The following is a 25,669-nucleotide window of genomic DNA, read 5'->3' as shown; positions in this document are numbered from 1 at the left end:
TAATACAGTATCATGTTGGTCGCGGACGAATAATAAAGCTCCCTTGGTCCCTTCACTACAGCGGCTCGACGGAAAAAATGCGGCATAACCCATGGCTCCTTCCCTGGGAGCCGTGGGTAGGTAGACCGATTTCCCCACACAAAAGAAAAGTATGATGTTATCTGTGCTGTAAATAAATTTAGAGTAAGATAAATACATATACAAAATGAAAGTACGTACTCTCTTATTTACATGTAGATGGCATTGTATCCATTTAAGTAATCGGTAGTTTCTGAATATTGCGTTAACTGCGGAGAGATGGCGGGAAGTGACTTAGGATTTATTCTTTAGCCACAAATAACAGAATACTTTACTGCTATAGCTAGATAGTGATGAGATAAATTTTAGAAGATAGTGCTCAAGCATTCTAGGCAGATAATATTACGCTGTATTAAACAAACAAGAGAAAAAAAAAAACAAATAATATTGCCTTATAAGAATATATTTTTATAAATACTTAATAACTACACTTCTTAGTATATTATTCGATAAGAAATATTTCAAACATTGACTTAGATTAATAATTATGTACTAAAATAAAATAAATTCTAAAACGGACTTACGTAATTGTAAAAAATATATAAAATAAAGTACATTAATAGTAAAAAAACTTAACTAATAAATGGTTTGGCAATTACAGGCATCTATTTGGTTCACATATTTCATAGTTCACAGATTTTTGGTTATATCTAAATTGTATTTGGTGTTTTATTCTTACAACTAGAAAATAAATAAAAATAATTCACAATAGTGAACTTAGTATATAAAATATACCCATTTAAAACCCATGATTTGTCTAGGTTCTATGATAGAAACTACATATTTTGCTGGATAAACTTTCGTTCATTTATACTGTTTTCTAACTCGACATGGTATTTGTCTATTTTGGCATCAAACCCTGGACTTTGTATATCACAATCAAAGCTATCACCAGTTATTACTTTCTCTCTATTCAATGTTGAATCAAATCGCACTTTCTTCCCTGGTGTGTATGTTTTATTGTGAGACAAATCATTGTCATTTGATCGTTCTTTCAGAGGTGTTACATTACTGTTCATTCTTGTATTCCTTAATGTTTTGATGGTTTCATACTGTTCCTCTTCATTCTCTATGAGTTCTTCTATCTCTATATCATCAGAATTATCAAGCTTCAAAGCAGGATTTTCGATACCAGAGTCCTTTTTCTCCACTTTCTCTTTAGGCGGTTTTCTGGGCACTTCATATGGATTTAACATTGTGCTGTGTTCAATTTTCTCAGCTTTAAATGTCTTTTTCAGTGTTTTGAAAACTTTCTTTGATAGTTTATTGCTTACTTTTAATATGTGATGTTTCAAATCCTTTCTACTGTCCGTAGATTCAGTTGATGAGTTCGTTTGCAGCATTTTGTTTAAGTTCATGATGTCTAGAGCGCTAAATTTGGAAACATCGTGGCCAAGGATTTTACTTTGCTTGTTGTAATGTGGATCTTCATTAGATTGCATCTCATCAATGTTTTCGTAAATGGGACTTTCTGGTCTATATTCTACATTCTCATATTCAGGACTATCTGTGTTCAATGATGACTCATTCACGGTAGATATTGTATTGTTTGTATCATTGGCAAATAGTCTCCTGGGCATTAGATTTTGTTGTGCAGGCACATCTATTGGCCTTGTTAATGCTTCTTCATTATATTCCATCTCATGTGTACTAACATTTTCATTTAAAAATGGATTTTCTGCTGTTGTTTCCACATTTACATCTAAGTTTGGATCTAGGAATGGATTTGTTATCTTCTTTGGTACAATTTTCTTCTTAGTTATTATTGTTATAGTTTTTATTTCCATTATATTGCTTTCATTTAAATCATCATCAAAGTATAATGACTTATTGGAAGTTTGTGGAGAATCTAAAGCAAGTCTGTCTATGAAACTCAGATTGAGATTTGCTGAGTTATTCACAAATAGTTGATTTGTTACGTTTGTTTGTATGTTTGTTATGTTATTTATTTCAGAGAGATCATTGTTTTCAAGTTCATTGGTGGATTTTTGTTCTAAAATTGATATACCAGAATCAATTTCTGCTACACTTTCATTGAGGCGGCAGTGATTCATATCAGGCATTGTATTTTGTTCATTATCAACTTCAGAAGAGCAATTTCGAGGCGGTAAGGGTGGTGTACTGATTAAGTTTGCATAAACAGGCTCGTTCATATCAGAACTACTTTCTAAATAAGTCTTTATTGGTGTTTCATATGTTTGTATGTTTTTATTTACGTTCTGGAGTTCTCGAACTAAAAATTCATTCATAGCTGCCTTGCTTATCCCCAAGTCTAAAGCGGTATTCTCAAATGCAGCGATGTCACAGCTCATAGTTCGTTTACGCCTTTTATTTGGTGTCACTTCCATAGCTGTGTTGCACATGGGATCTTCATTGGCAAGCAAGTCCAGTGCCGGATTCCTATACACATTGGGTCTGATTTTGATTTTTCTTTTTGTTGATGTAACTTCAAACTGATTGTTGTTGACTGGGTACATTATTTACTGCAACGGACATATTTGTAATAAGTAAATAAAAGAGTTAAAAGTTAATAAAATATACTATATAGTAATTGCATATATGAGTTAAGGAAGCACTATTAATGTTTATTAGATTAATACTAAATAAAATATCAGTTTCTTAGCATTTTATTAGTATTTTATTACTAATATATTCATTAGTCACAAAAATATTATGGAAAGAGTTAGAGATTAGTGTGCTTCTGGCATTATCAAATTTATATCCTTACCAAATTCTATATTTCTAATACTTTCACGTAAATTAAATTTACGACTGGATAAGTTAACAATAAAATGAATGTAAATATTTATTTGCAACGTACAAACGATGATATGAAGTAGTATAATAGAATTGTATTGGAAAGCTTTCGAAGCGAAAGCTTAGAAGTGCAACCATAGAACAGTTCTATTCATTGCACATTAGTTAAATTATCTTGATACATAATATTCGCTCACTAATCTCATAAATGGTTAATGTTAAGAAAATTAAACGTTACAAATAAACAGGATCCATTCATAAATTGTATAAAATTTATTTATTATGGCTACGGGCCACTTAACTTACCCATTCAAATATTTTTATCTTGTTTTATTCAATATTCAATATAAAAATGATATATACGTTTTGTTATTGTCCAATATTAATCCACTCACTTTATTAACCACACTTTTCATTCATAATTTTATATACTTGATAAGTTGATAACAATAAACTCGCTTTTAGATTTCATACAAGGTTTGCGGCAGGTGTGAAGTGACGGTTATTTTATTGACGTTCTTTATGAAGCTTTAGGGGCTGTGGATACAAGTAATTTGGACAGAATAGTATCCTCTACTTTAAAGAAATATTTATTGTATTCTATAGATTTATTATCTTATATATATGTATGTATTATATATAGATGTTTATATACTATATTATATTACACAAACGATTTACAAAATTCTATGGACATAACGCGGCTACTCTATTCTTTAAAAAATTCTCGACACGAGTGTTTTAGGAAATCGTACTATAAAATTATCAATAACAATCTATCACAGTTTTCATTTACAGTTCATCGATAGTTTTTTGTTTATGCAATACTTTATATTAACCTAAATACTTTTGTAATCGACTGTAACAGTTAACAACTGTCTCACAGTCGAAGTTGTATTTATTATTTTTATTATATTGTATCTATTAAAATAAATGGGATATTGAAACACACATATAACGGCAAATAAAAATAATTTATTTTGACTACGACAAATCACAAACTGGTTCCCTGAACCTATTCCTAAGCTGTACAAATTTGATAAAGAAATACCTTCACCGTAATATAATCTAATTACTTTTAAATTTAAATTTACTTAGAGGTAACATGTACAATGTACACCTATCGAAATTTATCACAATGCAATGTCTAAATAACTATTTTTTCTCTCTTTAAATGCAAAATTTGCATAAAATTAAAATAGAGAAATTTAATAAAATCAACAATGTTTTAACAAATAAATAAGAGACGTCTAACACAGTAACTCAAACGGGATAACTATAAAAGTACTTATTTTTACATCTGCTATATCATGGCATAGCGTACTAGACGTAACAAGAACAAATTAGAATATTTTTTTCAATAAAATTTATAATGGAATGTTTTAAAATTGTAAATTATTTCAGAAACTTTTCACAACGCCATCTAGTGCCTAATTAAGTAAAACTTGCACTATGGTAAGTGGTAACATAAAATCACTTTAAACAACATTACAGATTATTTTATAAGTATCGAGCCCACACCCCTAAACGTCAAAGCAATAACCACTGCGCCCTGTGAAGTATATAAGTTTGATAAGTAAAATGTTTAAATTTTCCGTATAATTCTTTTTTTATTTTGTTAAAATAATGTTTACTAGTTTTAGGTTAAAATACATACACACTTGTACAATGTTCTCCTTGTATCAGAGATTAATTATCAGAGAGTAATTTATCCTTTAAGAAGCTTTTATTCAACACTTTCGGATAAACATAATATATAAACAATATGGTTGTTAGCAAATGACAAAGGCAAGGTTTGACTGTTTATATAACTTAATACACCCTACACCCCTTAGCAAAGGCGCATGTACCCTTAACTTTCTAATGTCATATTTTAAACTAATGTTTTGATAAAAAAAGTAAATTATTATAATATTGATTACCCATTGTGGGGTAAAATGGCAATACATCTGCATTTCACACGAGGCAAAATAACCAGTCTTCTGCACTGTATCAAATTGACAACAAAATTTTAAGGAATTAAACGAAACACTATATTATATTACCACTATAACATTATTATAGTATTCTATTATGTCATTTGAAATAATCAATGTGTCTTAAAAGTGCATCAAACCCTTATTTAAGTACACTAAAGAGAAATTCACATATATTTTTTTTAATTTTAAATTAGCTAAGTACAACAATAGCTACTAGGCTGGCTAGCGGGAGCTTTCTTGTCAATATATTGTATATCATTGTTGTGTTAAAATTTACATACATATTTGCGTACTTAGGGAAACTTTTTTTTTAATTTTTTACATATTAAGTCATGTTATTTTTGTATAAAAATATTTATATTGTATAGGATGACGTACCTGACTAGCAAACGAACGGACAATTCAACATGTTTAAAATATATATATATAAATAAATCGATAACTCGTCAAAATATACACATTATATCTACCCATTAGTATTAATCTAAAAGTGCAGATCATAATATATTCTCTATGCGTGTAGTTTAGCCTAAATTTAACATCTAACACAGCGCTATGGCAACATCGGCATTAATTGACTTTGTTTCGAAATTGGAATTCTTAATTTGAATAGTGATATATTCTTAATTTGAATAATAATACTACTATGACGCATTCTATTTGAATCCCGCGCTTTCGAATGTCGTTTGATATTTGAGTTTCAACAAACGTTGATCTCTTTCTTTTATTTAAAATGAAATTTTTACATTATGGTTGGATAACGTGTATCAAAAAATGGGAAATGTACCAAACGAACTGGCTTTTGGAAGACCTTTGAACTATAGAGAGCATCTCATTACATCGCTGTTTTTGAAAATTACACTGATAGTTTCGCGATCAAATCTCACGAGAACTTAGCCAAAAATGCACTTTCGCATACAACAAGCACTACCAAATAGTTTGGAATATAATATATCAATTTGTAATTCATCAGATACAACGAAACCAAACAATCACATAGAAATCAGCGTCCAACCGCCGCGTTTAACCGCCGCGTTCCGACCGCCGCTTACATAACCGCCAGCACCTAATCAATATCGAGGTTCTTAAACGCCTTCTCCATGTGTTTCTCCCGTTTCTTATCAGGTAGGGCGTTCACTCTCTGCTGTTCTTCGGCTGTAAAATAATTCTCCATGTCTTTGAGCTGCTGGATGCATTTCATGTGGAGGGTTCTGGTGTCGGGTAGGGTGCCTCCGTAGTCCGGCGGGAGGGAGGAACGAGGTATGATCGTGTCGTAGAAACCCTCCAGGTCCTCGTTCTTGTGATGGAATTTTATCTGCGGATGTGGAGATCGTGATATGTATACAATAATGTAGATTTGTATTGAATAAATCCAACAACTGCTGTATCTATTTTGAAAATTAAATTATATTTTTATTGACATTGGCCCAGTATGTCGGGTAAAACCCAATGAAGAAAAAAAAAAACATTTTAATAGGTAATTTAATATATAATAGATTTAAAATGTTTTAAATTATCATACTCATAGTGCACACGTTTTAACATGTGTGCAAATCTCGTTGTATTATGCAAATAAGAAGGAATAAAAAAAAATCTTCATTTACATAATTATTTTCATTCAATTAGTGATTCATTCATTCAATACTTAATATGGAAAGAATGTATAATTAAATAAAAAAGGACAACGTATATGTGTATTTACAAACAAGCTTTAGCCCGCGGCGTTACGCGCGTGGTAGTAAGTGGCCTATGTGCTAATAATCTATCTCTGAACCAGATTTGTTACAGATACGATAAGGTGTCGCGTGAAAGAGTAAGAAACAAACATCCATCCATCAATCCATCCATCCATCCATCCATCCATCCATCCATCCATCCATCCATCCATCCATGCAACCATCCATCCATCCATACATACAAACTTTCGCGTTTATAATATAAGCAGGATGTTTTTGATAACAATTGTTAAAACATTGTCTGTTTATATAAAATGTCCGTAATATTTGTATATCTAATCGCCCATTTATATTATTAATTGCGCAAAAACAACATAGATAATAGCAGAATATCATTCGAGGATTTACAGAGCTTTCTACACTAGTAAAAAGTACTAATTTATAAGGAAGGTTCGAGAGATTTCTAGTGAAATTTTTCATTTTTTTTCTTAAATGAACAAAATGATATCTTTATGATAAACTAGCTGCGCCCCGCGGTTTCACCCGCATAAGTCCGTCTACGTACTAAATTTCATTGCAATCGGTTCAGAAGTTTTTGCGTGAAAGAGTAACAAACACACACACCTCCTTACAAACTTTTGCATTTATAATATTAATAGAATAACACATATTATAGACTTTAATAAAAAAATGTTATGCCAAAGCCCAATTCTGAGAGTTTCGTAGTTTTTCCGCAAATTGTACCATAAAAATATATAAGATAGTGAGATATTATAGAGATTTTTCTTTCCTTTACTTATATACTTACTAGGTTTTCACTATTTCCATACATTCTATGTTCCATATGTTTTCAAACTATCTCTGTACCAAATCACATGCAAATCGGTTCAGTGGGTTAGGCGTGAACAAAAGAGACAGACAGACAGAGTTACTTTCGCATTTACACTATCGGCAGGGTTTCTCCCCCTTACCATATCAAAGAACTTCTTGTCCAAGAATGGTCGGATGAGCAGCATCAGCTTGTCGACCACGGGCTCTGTGTTCAACACGTGTATCTCTTTCATTCGCACCGGCATCGCCTCTTGCACGTACTGAAAGAACTTGCGCAGAGACCTGGAATGTGAAATATATTTTTTTTTAATATGGTACGCTGCGATATGTCAATGTCATATAATTTACCGCTTTTTTATGACAACGACACAAGACGAATGTTAAAAAAAAACAACAGCAAATTTCCCGCGCTATTTTTTAAAATGCAAGGCGAATTGAAAAAAAAAAAAAACAAACGACAGAGTTGCCGTTATTACACAATTCGATTTTCCGAGTGGAATTTCTAATAACATTCAGCAAGCATCCGGTTTATATAATAATTCAAGGTAATAGCATAAAAAATCCACGCAAACAGATAATAATCGGGCGCTGCGGTGACATTATAATACTTACATAGCGATTACCTAATAACTACGATGAAAAATATTGACATGCCGCATATATAATTACGCTGTTTGATATAAAGCTCTTAAATGGATGGTAATTTAACCAAGAGTGTGACTTTTAGCACTCATAAAAGCGGGTTGTTTTTAAAAGGTAATTAATATGATTTTTTTTATCCGACATTCCCAAAAACGGAGATTCTCAATTCAAATTTTGTTTTGTGTTTTTAACACGATATATCTGTAAGTTTTCAACCGACTGATGTGATCATGTGATGTTTGATGGAAAATTGTCGTCATATCGTTTTATTAATAACTACATATATTAGGCTGTAAGTAATGACGCTAATCCCTATTTATGTATTTACATTTACAAATTGTTGATACATATATACATCATTTATTACGTAACAATAAATGTAGAACTTTATGTTAATATTAAGACATGCTACTAGCAAATTATATAACATACCTATTACATAATATATAAATATGTATATATAATATAGAAGCAATTAGTTAGTTTTGATTCTGTATTATAAATAAATTTAAAAATGATGTCTCTACAGCATAAATAGAAAAAGTTCAAGCATTTAAACTAAAAAAGTTCAAAAATATAATTAAACACATACAAGTGGTGGTGGCTCAGGGGTTGGGATTTGGTTTTTCAATAAAAAAGTCTGGTGTTCGAAACCGGACGAGCGTTGGGGACATAAATTGATTTATCTGCACATTATTCACATCACCGCTCGAAACGGTGAAGACGGTGAAGGAAAACATCGTGAAGAGACTGGCATGTCCGAGAATCAAAATTTCGATGACTTGTAACATCGGCCAACCCGCACTTGGCCACCGTGATGGACCACCGCCTGAACCTTTATAGAAGGTCCGTGTCTCTGTAGTGGGAACAAATATGGGTCGACACAGACTATTAAATTTGACATTGACATTTGGCGGGAGTGCTTCCCAGTGTCTATGGTCTATCGATTTAAAAGCGAAGCATGCGTAATTGACGATGTTTACCTCTGTCTATCCTTTTGAAAGCTAGAAAATATATATGAATTCATAAATAAATACAATAGATAATACGTATAACATATTACTTAAAAAAATTCTATACATAATATAATAATATTGAAACAAGCATTGCAGCCTTAAGTTTATCGGAACGTGGGAAAATTAAGATTACGGTCTGATGTAGAAAGAAAAAATTTGTTCCAAATAAAGCAGAGAGGCATTAATTTAATAGAGAAGCCATTTTATTTAAAAAAGTTCTATACCATAGATTATAGAATACAACATTTAAGAAACCAGAAAGCGACTAGGATCATGTGGTATATGGGTGGTTTATAATACCTTAGAGAATATGATCCATAGACGTAAGAAAAACAGAAAAATGCATGAAATGCTTTAGGATGTACTAGCTGCGCCCCGCGGCTTCACCCGCGTAAGTTCGTATCCCATAGGAATATTGGGATAAAAAGTTGCCTATATGTTATTCCAGTTGTCCAGATGTCTACGTACCAAATATAATGGCAATCGGTTCAGTAGTTTTTGCGTGAAAGAGCAACAAACACACACACACACCCTTACAAACTTTCCCATTTATAATATTATAATAGTAGGATACTAATTCCACACTACGTTTAAATCATAATTCTATATATTCAATACGATGGTAAATATCACAAGGATACCTCCAAACGCTTTTTACGATAAAAACCAGTCTAATACGTATTATCCAGAAAAGCAATCAGACTTTTTTTTAAATTATACTTCAAGCAGCATAGTAATTTAGCAGTGATTAATTTTTTTTAGTACAATAAAAAAAATCAGTAAATCGCGTTGATTATATAAAAAAATATAGTGCTTCGTTCAACTCCTGTGGTAAAAAATTGTCTATAACGTAATTTAATGCACGCGAAGCCGCGTGCGGACGCTATCATGTGGTCTGAGAAAGAGTTTCTGAAGTGCAAACTATGCATGTATTTAATGAATTATATCCACACCAGAATGGTTGACCTATGACATCAACCGAAAATGGTTATCCAAATAACCCAGGTCGATTTTAGCATACCTTAACCCCACCTCTCTTTGTCTTCCATACGACAGCCGTGTCGTATGGAGACAAAGAGAGATTTCTCACCTCTACGTGAGCGAGTGTCAATTCACAAATGATTCGCTTTGATAACAAATCTTAAATCATTTTTTTTTTAATTGTGTGATAGGGAAGCGCTTGACTACCATCTCGCCTGCTGGTAAGCGTAAATTTAGTCTAACATGGAGCGCGCTTCCCTAGAAGGTACCTGTTCACTCTACTTTTGAAGATCCCCAGATTATACCCGTGAGGGAACACAGACTCAGGAAGCATGTTCCAGTCCCTTGCGGTTCGAATAAAGAATGTAATAAAATAAAAAAAAATCAACTCACGATAAACTGATCCTTGTCAAATGTCCCAGCCTGACCCCACGCATGTCGAACAGGAATATGTACCCGGGTTGTGGACCTCTTTTGTATAGACAGGCATCTGAAAAACATTACGATTTAAATGAATCGCATGAAAGCTGTCAAAAACACCACCTTTATTATTATATTAAATACTAGATAGCAGTGCGCTGCAGCTTCACCCACTTTATACATAATGTTATGTAGCCTATAGTTATCCTCAACTATTCAACACAAATTTTTTTCAATTCGAACCAGTAGTTCCGGATATTAGCACGTTCAAACAAACAAACTCTGCAACTTTACACTATTAGCACAGAATAATAAGTATAGATTTAACTAACGGCTCACCCGTGATACATAATATATATAACTTATAGCACTCAGGGATCACGTACTGTATGTTTTAAACTATTTTTGATTTTTTTTCGGACCAGTAATCTCTGAGATTTGGGCGTCCAAACAAGAAAAAAAACCAACTGTACTGATATTTTTAAAGAAGGAACTTTAATTCCATTATGAAGAAAAATAAAGTTTTTATTTAATAAAAATCCGGCCATTTAATTATCAGGAATGTACTCATAACTGGTTTCGCCATTACGCCATGCATTGCACAAAAATTTACAATGAAAAATTGGGTCAGCGAAGTGTCTACCTTGATCATCTTCCACGGAAGGTCACATCTGGTACACAATCAACATAATATCTTATACGACAGGGCTGTCGAGTTTCAACCCTTTAGGCTATATTCAAAATAGGTTTTTTTAACAATTTGGACACTTGTGTAATAACTACTTAAAACTAATAAACTAACTTCAGTATTGTAGAAAAACTAAGTGTGGCAACAAGGCTTATTTGAAGTCGTAATTTAGCAAATGTGCAAAAAATTGCTGTTGTTCATTGATACAAACCGACATGATCTTTGATTCCAATATAAAGTTTCCTATATATATATATAGTATACCTTTGCCTCTGCGGTGGAAACAAAATTTTTATGTAAAACCTTAATAACACAATCGATCTTTGCGAAATAGACGAGGATTTGTAAAATATCATAAATCTTCAGAAGCAGACAAATGTAATAACCTCATTTCGGTGAATAGAAGTCTCTTTCAAACACCCTCATTATCAGCCCATATATGTTCCCACTGCTGGGACACAGGCCTCCTATGAAGGTTCAGGCCATAATCCACCACGCTAGCCAAGTGCAGGTTGGCAGATGTCACATGTCGTCGAACTTTTGATTCTTGGACATGCCGGTTTCCTCACGATGTTTTCCTTCGCCGTTTTAAGCAGTGGCGATGTTATCCACATGCGCAGATAAATCGAATAATCAATTTATTTCCTGCACGCTCGCCCGGTCTCGAACCCCGACTTATCGATTTTGAAGTCCGAGGTTCTCACCACTGAGCCACCACTGCTCAAACACCCTACATCTTCATAATTTGTAGGGTATTAGGTGCTTTCTATTCTTTATATTCTTCTACACTCGTAAAAAAAAAAACACCAAATTGGCAACCCTATAAGACTATATCGACCGGTTAAGCATTCATGCGAGACCCGTCGACCTTGCTAATCGATCTCGCTAGATTCAATGGCTATAGTATTTAATACATAAATAAAACATAATTAGGGATCAGTTGCAATAAAAAACATATGTTTTTTTTACCGTTGGTTATGTTAAAACAGACTAAAAACATTTGTAAATAGACTATCAATTGGTACTTATGTAAAACAACCGCTAAAAGTAAAATGGACACCATTTTAGAAGAACCTTCCTCAAACTCGAACCCTTTGATTAATTTTATTATGTGAAATATATTGTACCTGACTCGATACCGCATGATTCGTATATTTGGAATGGTAGCGAAGCAGTAGGGGAGGGCAAATCAAATTTTTTAAGCCAGTTCTTGCGCGTTTGTTTTGCCTTACACACCACAGGAAGACACCTACAATATATGTATAAGGACAACAACAAACACAAGTTATCCTGCAAAAGCTTTATAGAAACCAAGTCATATAAATAAGCAGAAAGTATAAAAGAAGTAAGTATTTCTTTATTTAGGTTCTTTAATTAATCAGGTATAGGTAGGTATTTTATAAAGTAACTTTATTATAACGCATTGGCATCGGCCCTACCTCTGCAAATGTTTACGGGCGGTGGTGATCGCTTACCATCCGGAGTACCATCAGCTCAGTTCCCCGTTATTACAAAGAGGCAGTCTCGTCAAGGGTCGGCCAAAAGCATTCAAACATTTGTTGTTAATCTTCATTGATGAATACGCTTTTTTTATTTTTATGTTATTACCAGCTGCGCCCCGCGGTTTTAAAAGACTTCAGAATCGAGAATCAACTTCGTTTATTGGGAGCATCGATTATAAATGACAAGCTGCGCCCTGCGGTTTCACCCGCGTAAGTCCGTATCTCGTAGGAATATTGGGATAAAAAGTTGCCTATATGTTATTCCAGTTGTTCACCTATCTACGTACCAAATTTCATTGCAATCGGTTCAGTAGTTTTTGCGTGCAAGAGTAACAAACACACACACATCCTTACAAACTTTCTAGTCCTATTTATAATATTAGTAGGACTAGTAGGATAATCGCAAGTGTATTTCTACAGTTTACCATTGCTATTTAGAACTGAAGGCAGACGAGAACGAACGAACTTACGAAATCCTGATCCACCTGATACGATTCTTAAATTATAAACGTTATTTATAAATTAAAATAGAATCGAATATAATATATTAAAAACATGATATATAAGGTTATTATAATAACATTTACATATTTTTAGAATTCATATGACCTTGACCTAGCTCAGTTTCTTAAAACAACAATCACGTTCGCCAGCTTTTCTGGTAACTATTTTTATCTACTTTAGTAAGTATTGAATTAATTTTAAAATCTTATCAAATTCGTATAAGTATTTTCAAATAACCATGTTAAGTCTTATAACGATGATTTTTACTTTTCTTTTTCTTTTCCTTTTCCATACATTTTTTTTTTATCTTAAATAGGTCAGCGCTTGACCACGATCTCGCCTGATGGTAAGCTGAGATGTGATCTAGGCTGTAACGCGCTTCCCTAGAAGGTACCTGTTCACTCTACTCTTGAGGACCTCCAGATTGTACTCGTCGGGGAACACAGACTCAGGAAGCATGTTCCAATCCCTTGCGGTTCGAATGAAGAATATGGAATCGAACCGCTTCGTCCGGGTACATGGAACGTACACCAAATTGTGGTGTCTAGAGTCTGTGCGCCTTGACGATCGATGGAAAAATGGGGATGGATGACATAGCAGTTACGGAGCGTTATAGGTAAATACCCCATCCATTTTTTTTTTTTTTTTAAGAGGTACCTTACAGCTAGACATACAATAAAAATATTCTAATAGATAACATTCCATCAAGCAGCGAGCAGGATTCTGACCTGTGTGTCGTTTTCAAATAATTAGTTCGGAAGTTATGCTAAAACAGATTTACATACTTTTTTTTTTAATATCGGAAGGTAAACGAGCAGACGCACTGCCTGGTGTTGCCTTCTAACAAAGGTAAAAGATAAATATAATCTATGTTTATGTAATAATTATATTTTATACATTTAATTTCTTTTTCTTTTATCATTTAATTATTTCAAATTAAGAAACCATACATGTCACTTTGTTTAGAATAGGGGACACTTTTGGGCTAATGCGTTGTTGCCTGGTGGGGCTCTGAAAATCAGCGTTATGCTGACCATATCGGCATAACAGACGCTGAGTGGCCTCCCCTTTTAGGTCGCCACACAGATATGCGTAAATGTTTTCGTTATAATTTTGTTTTTCATTTTATTTTAGTTATTTTAGTTTTCTTAATTTTTATTGATTTTATATTGTTTGCTGTTTTCTCTGTATTGTTAGTGTGGTGTGCTTAATAAATGTATATTATTATTATTATTATTATAAAGGCGCGGGGCACTAAACCAAATCAACACCCGTGGATCAGGGAAGGACGAAATTTATAGGTCATTCACTGAATACTTTGCTGCATTTTTTCTTTCTTATATAAATATATGTTGCATATATATTAAAGCTATTCGGACATACATACATACGGAGTAAAACCACAACAAGCCGTCCGGTTTCGCCGCAGTCGAGTCGCAGAAGATAAAAATCCATACGCGTCATTTACATTGGTTTAGTACAAGGCGAGTATTATGAATAAATTATTGTAGATAAATGTATAAAAAAGATCACATACAAACTTTATATGAACAATCTTAACAAATAAGTTTTATTGAACGAGTCTCTTTTAGACCGATTTATTTTATTTCATATCGACAGTATTTTTTTTTTGTTTGTTGCCTCATAAATGTTTGCGGGATGTACCGATTTCTATGATAATTTTTTTTAATTTGAAAGCTGGTGCTCACCATGTCCATTTTAACGTTTCTACACTTTTTTGTGCAATTGTTTTTTTTACAATGCAATTTTTTTCTATATTCTTTATATCCTGCTTATGAAAACAAAAGTTTTTGAAAACATATTTACAATATTTTTATATGTATAGTAGGTATATAAAATAAGTAAAACAATTTTTTTATGTTTGTCGGTTTAATTTTTAATTCTATAGCATTGATTTTAATTTTATAGTTTGTCGGTTCCTGTTTGATTGGGAAGCGCCCTAAACTCTATTCTGGCATATAACTCGAAATTTTCCCTCCTTGTACTCAACCTGTACGAGCGGAGCCACGGGCTGTGGCTAGTGAAATAAACCAACTCACCAACGGTCATGAACAGGAGTTTGCAGGCGGGCTCGAGGCAGTACCTGGACGGCTCGGTGATATGCAGTCGATGGAATATGATGTCGTAACCCTTGCACGACTTGCCCGGCAGCACGGAGTACTCCCTGAAACATCATCGTCATCATAATCATCATCGTCGTCATCACCACCATCATCATCATCATAATCATTATCGTCGTCATCGTCATCATCATCACCAATCAACATTATCACAAGGGAGCTGTTAACAAGTAAATGAACATGTGTTCATTGCCATTCGGCACAATATTGTTAGCTTTTATTTGTAACTAGCTGTAACCCGCGGCGTCACTCGCGTGGTACCCGAGTAAAAAGGAGCCTATATTAACGATTCCAAAAAAATCGTTATTTACCATATTATTTAATATTATCTTTGTGATATCCTCAAATCATTATAGAATAATCCTAATTATATTTTTATCTAACAGATAAATTATTATATTGCTGCCTGGTGATATATGATATAATCCGCTGCTATCTTACTTAAATCCTACTAATCCTACTAATATTATAAATGCGAAAGTTTGTAAGGATGTGTGTGTGTTTGTTGCTCTTTCACGCAAAAACTACTTAACCGATTGCAAGGAAATTTGGTACTTAGACAGCTGGACAACTGGAATAACATATAAGTTTTATAACACTTTTTTTCCCGATATTCCTACGGGATACGGACTTACACGGGTGAAACCGCGGGGCGCAGCTAGTTATAAATAAGTATAACATGATTTTAAAATTCATTAAAACGGATACATTTTCCTAATAATGTTTTAACGACTCGCATTGTTAACGATTTATCGAAATAATTTTTGAGTGGCGATTAACAGAATTTTTGTAATTTATTTCAATTAAAATGTTCTAGTAAACATAAAAAAGCATTTCTTTACATTGCCATTCTGACAACAGAAAATATTATATTTTTCTCACATATTACCAGAGAAAATGAACGAAGACGCTTTTCTCAGAAACTACTCGACAGATTTCAAAAATTGTCACTTCATTACATATATACGTGATCCCTGAGTGATGTATGCCAGTGGAGTAGCGTGGTGAGTAGGGGGGGCGTGGTGAGGAGGGGACCCCGGCCCCGGGCGGCATGCGTAAGGGTGCAGCGCCAAATTAATTACAAAAAAAATACACAGATAATAGTGCATTAATCTTGAGATACAGCCTGGTGAGATACTGATGGACAGACAGACGAATCGCGACTTAGACTTCGCTTTATCCTTTGGGAGAAGCCACCACAAGGCGCGCAGTATACATTCGGAGCCAGATGGCGAAAATCCGCGCTACGCCATTGCTATAAGCTATATATCTACCACGGGCGAAGCCGGGCGGGACCGTTGCTGTTTTATAAATCACTAGCTGTTCGCCCCGGCTTCGCCCGTGGTACACAAATAGCCTATGTCACTCAGGGAAGTTGAGCTTTCTAATGGTGAAAGAATTTTGAAAATTGGTCCAGTAGTTTTTGAGTTTCCATTACAAATAAAAATACAAAAATACAAATTCCTCCTCTTCATAATATTAGTAGACCAGCACAACCTCACACAGGAATGCATAAAGGTACATTGATTTTCGAATTTGTATTTTTTTTTTGTTTATTTGTAACGGATAAACTCAAAAACAACTGGACCAATTTTCGAAATTCTTTCAAATGCAACGACGCGAAACGCCAACAGCCAAGTCTTGTAATAGGTAAATATCACACCTTCGAAGTAAAGGTTACCTCGAATTGACGTTGTAGGTGCACGTGTGAATTAATTTGCCCCGAAAAGGTCACTGATCACATTATCTTATCTTATATCTTTAAACGAGCAATTCTTGTATATATATATATATATATATGGATATTCTTGTATATACAATATATATATATATATATATATATATATATATATATATATATATATATATATATATATATATATATATATATATATATATATATATATATATATATATATATATATATATATATATATATATATATATATATAATTGGAATCTCGGAATCGGCTCCAACGATCTTCATGAAATTTAGTATATAGGGGGTTTCGGGGGCGATAAATCGATCTAGGTAGGAATCTTTTTTAGAAAATGTCATATTCGTGTCTTATTCGTGTTTAATCGACTTAAACTTACTTTTTTAACTAATAGGAGCCGTTTGAGTAGTCCCAATTTATTATCACTCTTCCTGACATCTATTGACGAATAATAATACTATTTTTTAGCGAATAATTAAAGTTAAAACAAAAAAAAAACACGGAGCAAGGCATCCAGGTACTAATATTGACATGACAACATGGTCGAATTAGTAAGAATTGTGCTCAAATCCGGGCCAATTAGTCACTGGCAATGCGACACTTCAAGGGTCTCTAAAACTTCGGACGAATTTCGTCAAGCACCCGTGGCCCCTTCACTTATGCGGCTCGACGGAACACAGTGAAGTTTCAGCCGGTAGGAATCCGACATAATCCGCGGTCCGGGGAGGACCCCGGGCGCCATGGGTGGATGGATGTTTTCCCCACTATGAACAAGGCCCTAATATGAAAATTCAAATAAATAATTATATCGCGTGTTTTTTTTTTTATTGATAAGTTAAATAATTTCTTATGTATTTCTTATTCCACATCTTTCTTTCCATATTTCTTAAAGAGAATTTTTTATGGCAGAGCGGGCATCTGAACTGGTGGTGCGCCTGATGGTAAGCGATCACCAACGCCCATGAACTGAGGATGCGCTGCACGCTTTTACGGGATGATAAGGATAAGTTATAAGGAAAGGATTGACGATTGGAAAGAAAGAATGGACCACGAATGGTGAGGAAAAGAAACGTTTGTTCGTTTCTTTGTCTTTCACGTGATTTTTCATTTCCGCAAAGCGATTTTATGCTATGATTTTTGTGTCTGCAGATAGTTAGGTAGCTAGACAGTGGAAATTTCATTTTATTAAGCGGGCGAAGCCGCGGGCGGAAAGCTAGTTTCCAATAATAACGGAAACGTCTAGAAATTTTGCCATAATTATTATATTATTCATGTTTAACATTCGCACTGTATAAGTTATCTATATGAATGGAAATATTATTAAATAATTCATTGTAAGTTACGATTGCTTCCCCGTTTTGCTGCAAGTATATTGCTATCTCTTTCACACTAACTGCATATTGCATGGGTGCGATGCGATAGCATTACGTTGCAGTCATATTGAATCATAGTGCGTACGGCGTAGCAAGTTTTCCATAATAAAATAATATATATAGTAAGAAGAGAAACTAAAAGAAACTCATTAATGTAATTTTTGCTTTTGTTTCTTGAATTTATTATTGAATTATCACTGAAACTTAACTTTGTGTAAGTTTGAATTAAATCTCTCCGTTTAAAGTAATTAAAATTGAGTTTAAACGAGCCCGTTCCATACAATTAAAGCTAGAAAACGCGGGGCGCAACTATAAATAGCTAGAATCAAAAAAGGGCGCCATAAATTTTTCAAACGCTACGCCAAATCACGGCCACTCGACCTGTCAAAGGAGGGTGAGGATTTATAAAAATTATAAGTGAGCACATCGCATGATTAATGGCAGAAATGAAAGCGACGCGTTATTTGACATCCTTATCTTCATTACAAATCACGCTGGCCACTTGAACATCAAGCTTTATTAAAACAAACAGCGATAACATAACATTCATTAATCCGTCAGTTTTTATTATTTTTTTAAGCTAGTAATTTTTTTTATATTTGTGTAGTCGTGTTATGTGTGTGTGTGTATGTTATGTTGTAACTCGAGCGTGTATTTAGAATCTTGCTGTCTGCCCTAAATTTAGAGATCGCATGAGTTCACGTGTTCCAATATGCATGAATTATACTGACGTATGTTAAGGTTAAGAAAGCTGAATGAGACTTGAAAGAAGAATCAGCCGGAACTCTATTTAAAACGGTTCATGAGATACAGCCTGGTGGCACGGACAGACAGACAGACGGTGAGACGGACAGCGGGTAATACCAGGTTTACTCTTTGAGTGCGGAATCCTAAACAGTTTGTAAATATATCCAAGTATACTTAGAAAATAAGCATATGTGAGTTGTAGTTTTAATCTATCTATATAGTTTCTTGAGTCATCTACCTATATTGTGATAATTGATTACTTAGTAGAAACATAGTCGACACTGTTGTGCTTGAGAACATAAAGCAGATAATTTTAAAAGTGATTTATTAATCTATTGGTGAACCATCATTTGCTCACTATACTATCCTATCTAACTAGTCCTACTTATATTATATTCACCACCTATTTTATCCCCATGGGGGTAGAATTTGTTACAATTCTTTCTTAGCAGATGCCTACGTCATTTCATCTATCTGCATGCTAAATTTCAGCCCGATCCATTCGTTTGCGCTGTGCGTTGACGGATCACTATGTCAGCCAGTCATACATTTGAATTATCCATATTTAGATTAAAGAATATTTATTCTTCATTGTTTACTCTATGATTAAGGGTCAAGTCAGTAGGTATACAAGCACGAAATGAACTAAAAACTAAACCAATTTTAAATAATATATGCGTATAATTTGCGTCATACAGTCGCTAGTTTTTTTTTGCTACGAGAAAACATTGTTAAATACATACCTATAGTTTTTTATCGCCGTTTCGTCAAGATTTTGTATAACATTGTTATAAATTTGATATTTAACTAGAACGTGGATTGTATATAAAATAGTAAATATAGATTCAGAATAGTTAGATAAATATAGCAAAGGCAGAATTTAAAATCAATCTTCTATGTACAAGTTTAAAATTTGATAAGTTTGTTGTAACGCGTTAATCTCATGAACCACTGGTTCAAATGGAAAAATTATTTTTGTGTTGAATAGTCCTCTTATTGAGGAATGTTAAAGGCTATTCGACATCACGTACCACAAGGGTGAAACCGCGGGGTACAAGTAATAATTTAGAATTGAACAACCGTTAAAAATATATAAATTCTTTTTTACTTTTATTTACTCCACACGTATCCAATAATACATGATTTATACATATAAACCTACCTCTTGAATCACTCCATCTATTTAAAAAAAAATCAAAATCTGTTGCGTAATTTAAAAGGTCTAAACATACAGACGCTCTTCGCCGTCTATGCGTAGAAAAGCGTCCGTATACTTTGACAACTTTTAAGAAAAGTTTATACTATGTAATTATATTTAACAACGGGTAACTGTGTTCGTTTTGATCTTTGATATTATGTTCAACAACAGAAAGGTATCCCATGCTATTGCGTGTTAAGAATGAACTATAACCAAGGCCGAAGAAGGGTATTCGATTGCAATCCGCGCCTCCCACCATCATTCATTATCCATGGCATTAGGGAACAATTTGCCGACACTTCGGCCTGAGTCAAGACAACAGTGTCTGCAAAAAATATTAGGGTAAATGTCTAATTTTGCTCAGTTGGAGCGGACATTTTTAAACTGCTGCTTTGCCCTAAGACTGAAGTTCAAGCAAGTAGATAACAAACGAATAAATTAACCTTAATGTGCGAAGGATTCTCGTTCATTGTAAATAATTATTGTTTACAAATTGAAAAGCCTTAAAATTATCATAGCTAGATCAGATCTAAATGAGACCCCATGCATCAGGTTTCAAACGAAACATTGTATGGAGGCTGCTCAAGTCTAGCAAAAAGACTACGCGTAGCACATTTCAACATAACAGTTTTGCGTTAAGATGGCATATTATTATTTTCTACAAAAAACGTCACCAACGTCCCTGGGAGGAGATATTCAGATCTTAAAAATGGGACCGATGAGGCCGGGTATGCTAGTTATAATATATATAACTAACTGACCCGCCAAACGCTGTTCTGTGTAATTCTTATCATTTAGGGTTATAAAAAATAGATGTTGGCTGATTTTACCTATCTGATATGCACACAAAATTTCATTTATATCGGTCCACGCGTTACGGAGGAGTAAGGTGACTAACATCGTGACACGAGAATTTTATATATAAGAGAAGATTTATCTCGTATACGTCTCAGTAAATAAATCAGTTAATTTTCATGATTATTCTTAATAAAACACATTTGATATTTTAATAAAATGCGTAAAACATATTAAATTATTTAATTGTTTTAACCCACTTTCACTGCGACATGTAAAATCCTTTGCCCTGGTTTGAAAAAATTTGAAAGCTGTCATTATGCAACACAATTTTTTATATAACTCGTTGATTCATTAATTGTTAAGATTATATTATAGTACCTACAGCATGGAACAGGTCAGTTTGAACGGATATTAATGTAATTTATTAAAATTATGTTATTTCATTGCTGACAACAGTTAAGACTATTAATATTAATAACAGGCGGGCAAATTAACGAGGGCCAAAGCTGCATATAATTTTTAAAAATAATTTAAAAGCACTTTTTGCAATATTTTTAAACAATGTGTGTAAAATGAGATTACAAAAAATGGTAGATATTCAAGTATGTACCAAAGTTCTGAAATCTTTTACGAGTTCATGTTTGTGATGACATACTTTTTAATTGTACAACAGTACTTTCTTTTTGCCTGTGTTACCTCTAACCTCTTGATTTGGTGAATGAATTTTAATAGGACTTTTTGACGTGACAACGTCTTAAATTAGGTTGCGGCTCGGAGGCACTCATGAAAAAGTGTAACGCCCGGTAACGTTACGATGAGTCACCGAACTATGATCGGTCCGCCGCGCGCGCATCACTAGAGAATTAGGCGCATTGAATCGGCGCGTGCTTGTGTCTCTGTCTCTGTCTTTTTAGTAAACAAAATATATTTTCTATAGTTAAAATTTGTGTAATTCTTATTTTCATTCAATTCCTTGTTCCTATTGTGCAATTTAATAATATTCATATCAATAAATATTCTACCGAGAAAAAGACGTTGTCACGTAAAATCTTCGCCCGTAAAACCGACTTTACAGGCAACCATTTTTAATTGATAGCTAGTGCCTTCATGTCAATCTAACTCTCGCAATTTGACCGTGGTTAAGCTTTTATTTGAAAATGATAATTATTTTATTTTGACCATTAATTGCTTTTACCTGCATATAATGACAATAAACAGTGCCTTATTAGGATGCATTTAAAAAATTATGTAATATATATTAATATTATAATAAATGAATATTTGTTATTTAAAGACAGATTATAGCCTCAAAATGAAATATTATAAATATTTTTTGCCATTATAAGACTTCTTCTAGAAACACTCAGGATCATCATAACATAGTTTTACCATTTACCACCCGACGGGAAATCAATTACCACAGAGAAGAGACTGCAGAAAACTCTGTGGTTGCTCTTTGAGAGTAATTTCTGATAGTGAATTAGAAATATTGCTGTGTTTATAAACATAAACTGGTTAAGAATACTTAAATTTCATAATGTCTAAGGTCAAAAGCTGTTATATCAATGACATTCGAGATAGTTCTTAAAATAACTCACAGTAGGTAATTTAAGAACAAAAGAAAAGCTTAATATACGTAACTTACATTACATTATCGTAATCATCTATCCTTGGACACTCTCATTGTTTTAACAACAATAGCCGGTGGCAACTAATGTGTACTAATCATTTTAATCAAACAAATTAAGTGATTATAACAAGAAATTGTTTACCACTTCACAACCTTAAAAACTTAAAAATAGATTTTTTTTGTCTCAAAACTATAATTACAAAGATTTGGGTTGTTATAAATTAATTTTAGTGATGAAGAGTTTAATTTGTTCTTATCAAATGAACCTTAACATATCACTAAAAGTCAATAAACTTTGATGATACAAAAACAAAATCTATATCATACTAGCTGCGCCCCGCGGTTTCACCCGCATAAGCCCGTATCTCATAGGAATATTGGGATAAAAAGTTGCCTATATGTTATTCCAGTTGTCCAGCTATCTACATACCAAATTTCATTCCAATTGGTTCAGTAGTTTTTACATGAAAGAGCAACAAATACACACAACCTTATAAAATTTCGCATTTATAATATTAGTAGGAAGTAGGATGAAAAAGATCACTTTCTTAGTGACAGTTATTATACATCTATACAATAACTAAATCATTTATAAATATAGACAAGAGATAGAAAAAAGATTTGGATTTCTGCTATGTAGATATTGGTTTGTTCTGAATCAATTAAATTATAATCACTTATAATTTTACATATAATCAAGATAAATTATAATCTGCAATAATGTGGTTTTTTGCAGTCAAATGCTCTGGTAGAGACCAGAATTTTCAGTCTTATAATTTCGAATTTCAGTTTCGGATATTTTCATTATAAAGTAACAAATCAATGAATATCAAAAAATCTATTGCATTTCTGATAAAGCTTGTGAGAATTAAAGATTATAGATTAGTTTAATGTGTTACATATCTCATAATTTTGTGATTAATTACGTTTTAATAACACATTTGAGGATATTAATTGATTTAAAATGTTCCTTCATAAATACATATTCCAATAACGATAAAAACTTATTTCCTATTATATATACACTATTTACACAAATCATGAAGGAAATGTACAATGTTATAATTAGCAACATTGTCTGCCAAAAATGATTTACGTTTTCGCAACACAATTACTTACAGAACTTCAGCAGTCGCTTTTACATCATCCAGGCCGAGGAATCTATCATCAAAAATATCTGGAGTGTTCTTCCTTATATTATAATATCTCTCCATACATACTTTCGTTTTTTCGATATCACCATAACAAGCATTGTAAAATAAAAGAAGTTGTTTGTTTGATAAATCTTTCGGCACGTATTTTGATTTATCCAATTTTTGCGTCCATTCCTTTAATTCATCGATATGCTCCTGTGAAAATATATCCATTGCCGCCGTAGCAGCATCATAATCGAACTCCAAATCCACACTCATTGTTTAACGATTAAATAAATCGGAAACGATCGTTATTAGCACTAATAATTTTAAATTTTCGCACAACTATCACAATCCGTATCAATTTGACAACTAAATAATAATTAGAATTTTTTAATTCGAAACATCAAGTCAACTGCCATAATGTTGTAACTGTCATATTGACAATGACAGCTTGAAATAGCTTGTCATTGATTGCACAGAGTACATTATACATTACAAATTTAGATTCACTCTTAAAGGAATTTAATCGGATAAACAAGCATGAGTGTGGGAGTCCAGGACGCTTCGGTACGATTTCTGTTAACTCGTATCGGGAAGGAACCAACTGGTTATCAATGGTTCGATGATGATAAATGATGAAAAATGATGAAAAAAACAAACTAATAAAATGCTTCAATATTAATATATTTATGAATTGGGGTTCTTGACTCTTGTAATTGTATTCTAGTTTTAATTTTTTAAACTCCCGACGCAAATAGCAGAACATATAGCAGATAGCCCATCTGTGTGTTAGTGTGTAGTGTGAAACAGACAGACGTCCGTATGTGCGTGTGTGGCATCCCAGTTCTTAAACGAATGAATCGATTTTGATGCAGCTTTTTCATTTGTAAGCTTCCTTGCGACGTTTGATGAAAATTGATCAAAGATGTCGTTTGCTACAAAATGTCGGATTGCATATTTTTTAAACCTCTGTCTATGTCAAATTTCCAATTCAAGACAAAGTAGGACACACGACAACAACACAAAAGAGTGTCGAGGATTATTTAATTTTTAGTTTCATTAATCATTAAATAAAATTATTCGGCATTATCTTAACACTAAAAACTTTTTTTAAAGTTTTAGCTGTCTACCTAACGGTATTTTAGATGGCTCAAATAAATTATATAACAATCCTTTTGTTATACCTAATTGAAGTCTTTAAAGAATATTATTGCACGACACTAATTTCTGAATATAATGAGTGCATCAACATCGTACGTAACGTGCCTTTTTGCTTTAATATGATTAGTTTCAGACCGATCATTTCTTTCTAAATAATCAAAATCTATTCACGTTTGCTTTCATTACAAAAGACAATGAAATAGCTTCGATATTCACGAATTGATTGTGTTTCTTAAATAATTTATTAATTTGCAGTGACACGGACCTTGTTATAATGAATACAAGAAACAAATTAAGCAAATATTTTATCAAACATTTTAAAACTATTGTTTTATTAATAACTCCAATTCTTTTAACACCCATCATATTTGTAGGAGGAAATAATGTGAGCTGTCAGATGAATAAATTTGTAACTTCACTTATCATCTTCTAGTTCATATACCTAACGTTTGTTTATTTTCAGACTTATCTATCATTTTACGTATTTCTCGTATCAGCTGTGTATTGGATAACGAACGTCATGCATCCATGTGCAAATGCACTTTTATCTTTGGCTTTAATATTGATTACATCTATATTTAATAATATAATATTGCGAAGTGTGAGTAGAGGAGTAATATTTTATGTTTATTTTTGAAGCATTAACGAATATTCTTAATCAAATCCACGCTTATATTGAAATGACGCTGTATT

At 33.0% G+C, this 25,669-nt stretch overlaps 2 protein-coding genes across 3 annotated transcripts; both read right to left on the bottom strand.

The window, feature by feature from the left end:
• Positions 1 to 646: 646 nt before the first annotated feature.
• Positions 647 to 3,315, bottom strand: LOC119833752. The gene is made up of 2 exons (XM_038357925.1): positions 3,142 to 3,315; positions 647 to 2,561 (listed from the first exon to the last, which is right to left on the bottom strand). Exon 2 carries the CDS (start codon positions 2,553 to 2,555, stop codon positions 855 to 857), a length of 1,701 nt encoding a protein of 566 aa, XP_038213853.1. The 5' UTR covers positions 2,556 to 2,561; positions 3,142 to 3,315; the 3' UTR covers positions 647 to 854.
• A 475-nt stretch (positions 3,316 to 3,790) lies between these two features.
• Positions 3,791 to 24,191, bottom strand: LOC119834836 (alpha-tocopherol transfer protein-like). Of its 2 annotated transcripts, XM_038359352.1 has the most exons (6): positions 23,799 to 24,191; positions 15,135 to 15,259; positions 10,354 to 10,450; positions 8,947 to 8,967; positions 7,462 to 7,603; positions 3,791 to 6,129 (listed from the first exon to the last, which is right to left on the bottom strand). In XM_038359352.1, exons 1-6 carry the CDS (start codon positions 24,089 to 24,091, stop codon positions 5,881 to 5,883), a joined length of 927 nt encoding a protein of 308 aa, XP_038215280.1. In that variant the 5' UTR covers positions 24,092 to 24,191; the 3' UTR covers positions 3,791 to 5,880. The 2 variants fall into 2 exon arrangements, with proteins under 2 accessions (XP_038215280.1, XP_038215287.1); XM_038359359.1 differs by lacking the exon at positions 8,947 to 8,967 and having other exon boundaries at positions 3,794 to 6,129; positions 23,799 to 24,190.
• Positions 24,192 to 25,669: the final 1,478 nt, after the last annotated feature.

The sequence above is a fragment of the Zerene cesonia genome, chromosome 2 (assembly GCF_012273895.1).
Source record: "Zerene cesonia ecotype Mississippi chromosome 2, Zerene_cesonia_1.1, whole genome shotgun sequence".
NCBI lineage: Eukaryota > Metazoa > Arthropoda > Insecta > Lepidoptera > Pieridae > Zerene > Zerene cesonia.
This window is presented reverse-complemented; position numbering and strand designations above follow the sequence as displayed.

Coding starts and splice junctions, on each gene's coding strand:
- LOC119833752 (XM_038357925.1), bottom strand. CDS start 2,555: ATGTACCCAGTCAACAACAATCAGTTTGAAGTTACATCAACAAAAAGA.
- LOC119834836 (XM_038359352.1), bottom strand. CDS start 24,091: ATGAGTGTGGATTTGGAGTTCGATTATGATGCTGCTACGGCGGCAATG. Junction 15,260..23,798: donor AAAGCGACTGCTGAAGTTCT/GTAAGTAATTGT, acceptor ATGATGTTTCAG/GGAGTACTCCGTGCTGCCGG. Junction 6,130..7,461: donor ACAAGAAGTTCTTTGATATG/GTAAGGGGGAGA, acceptor CCACATCCGCAG/ATAAAATTCCATCACAAGAA.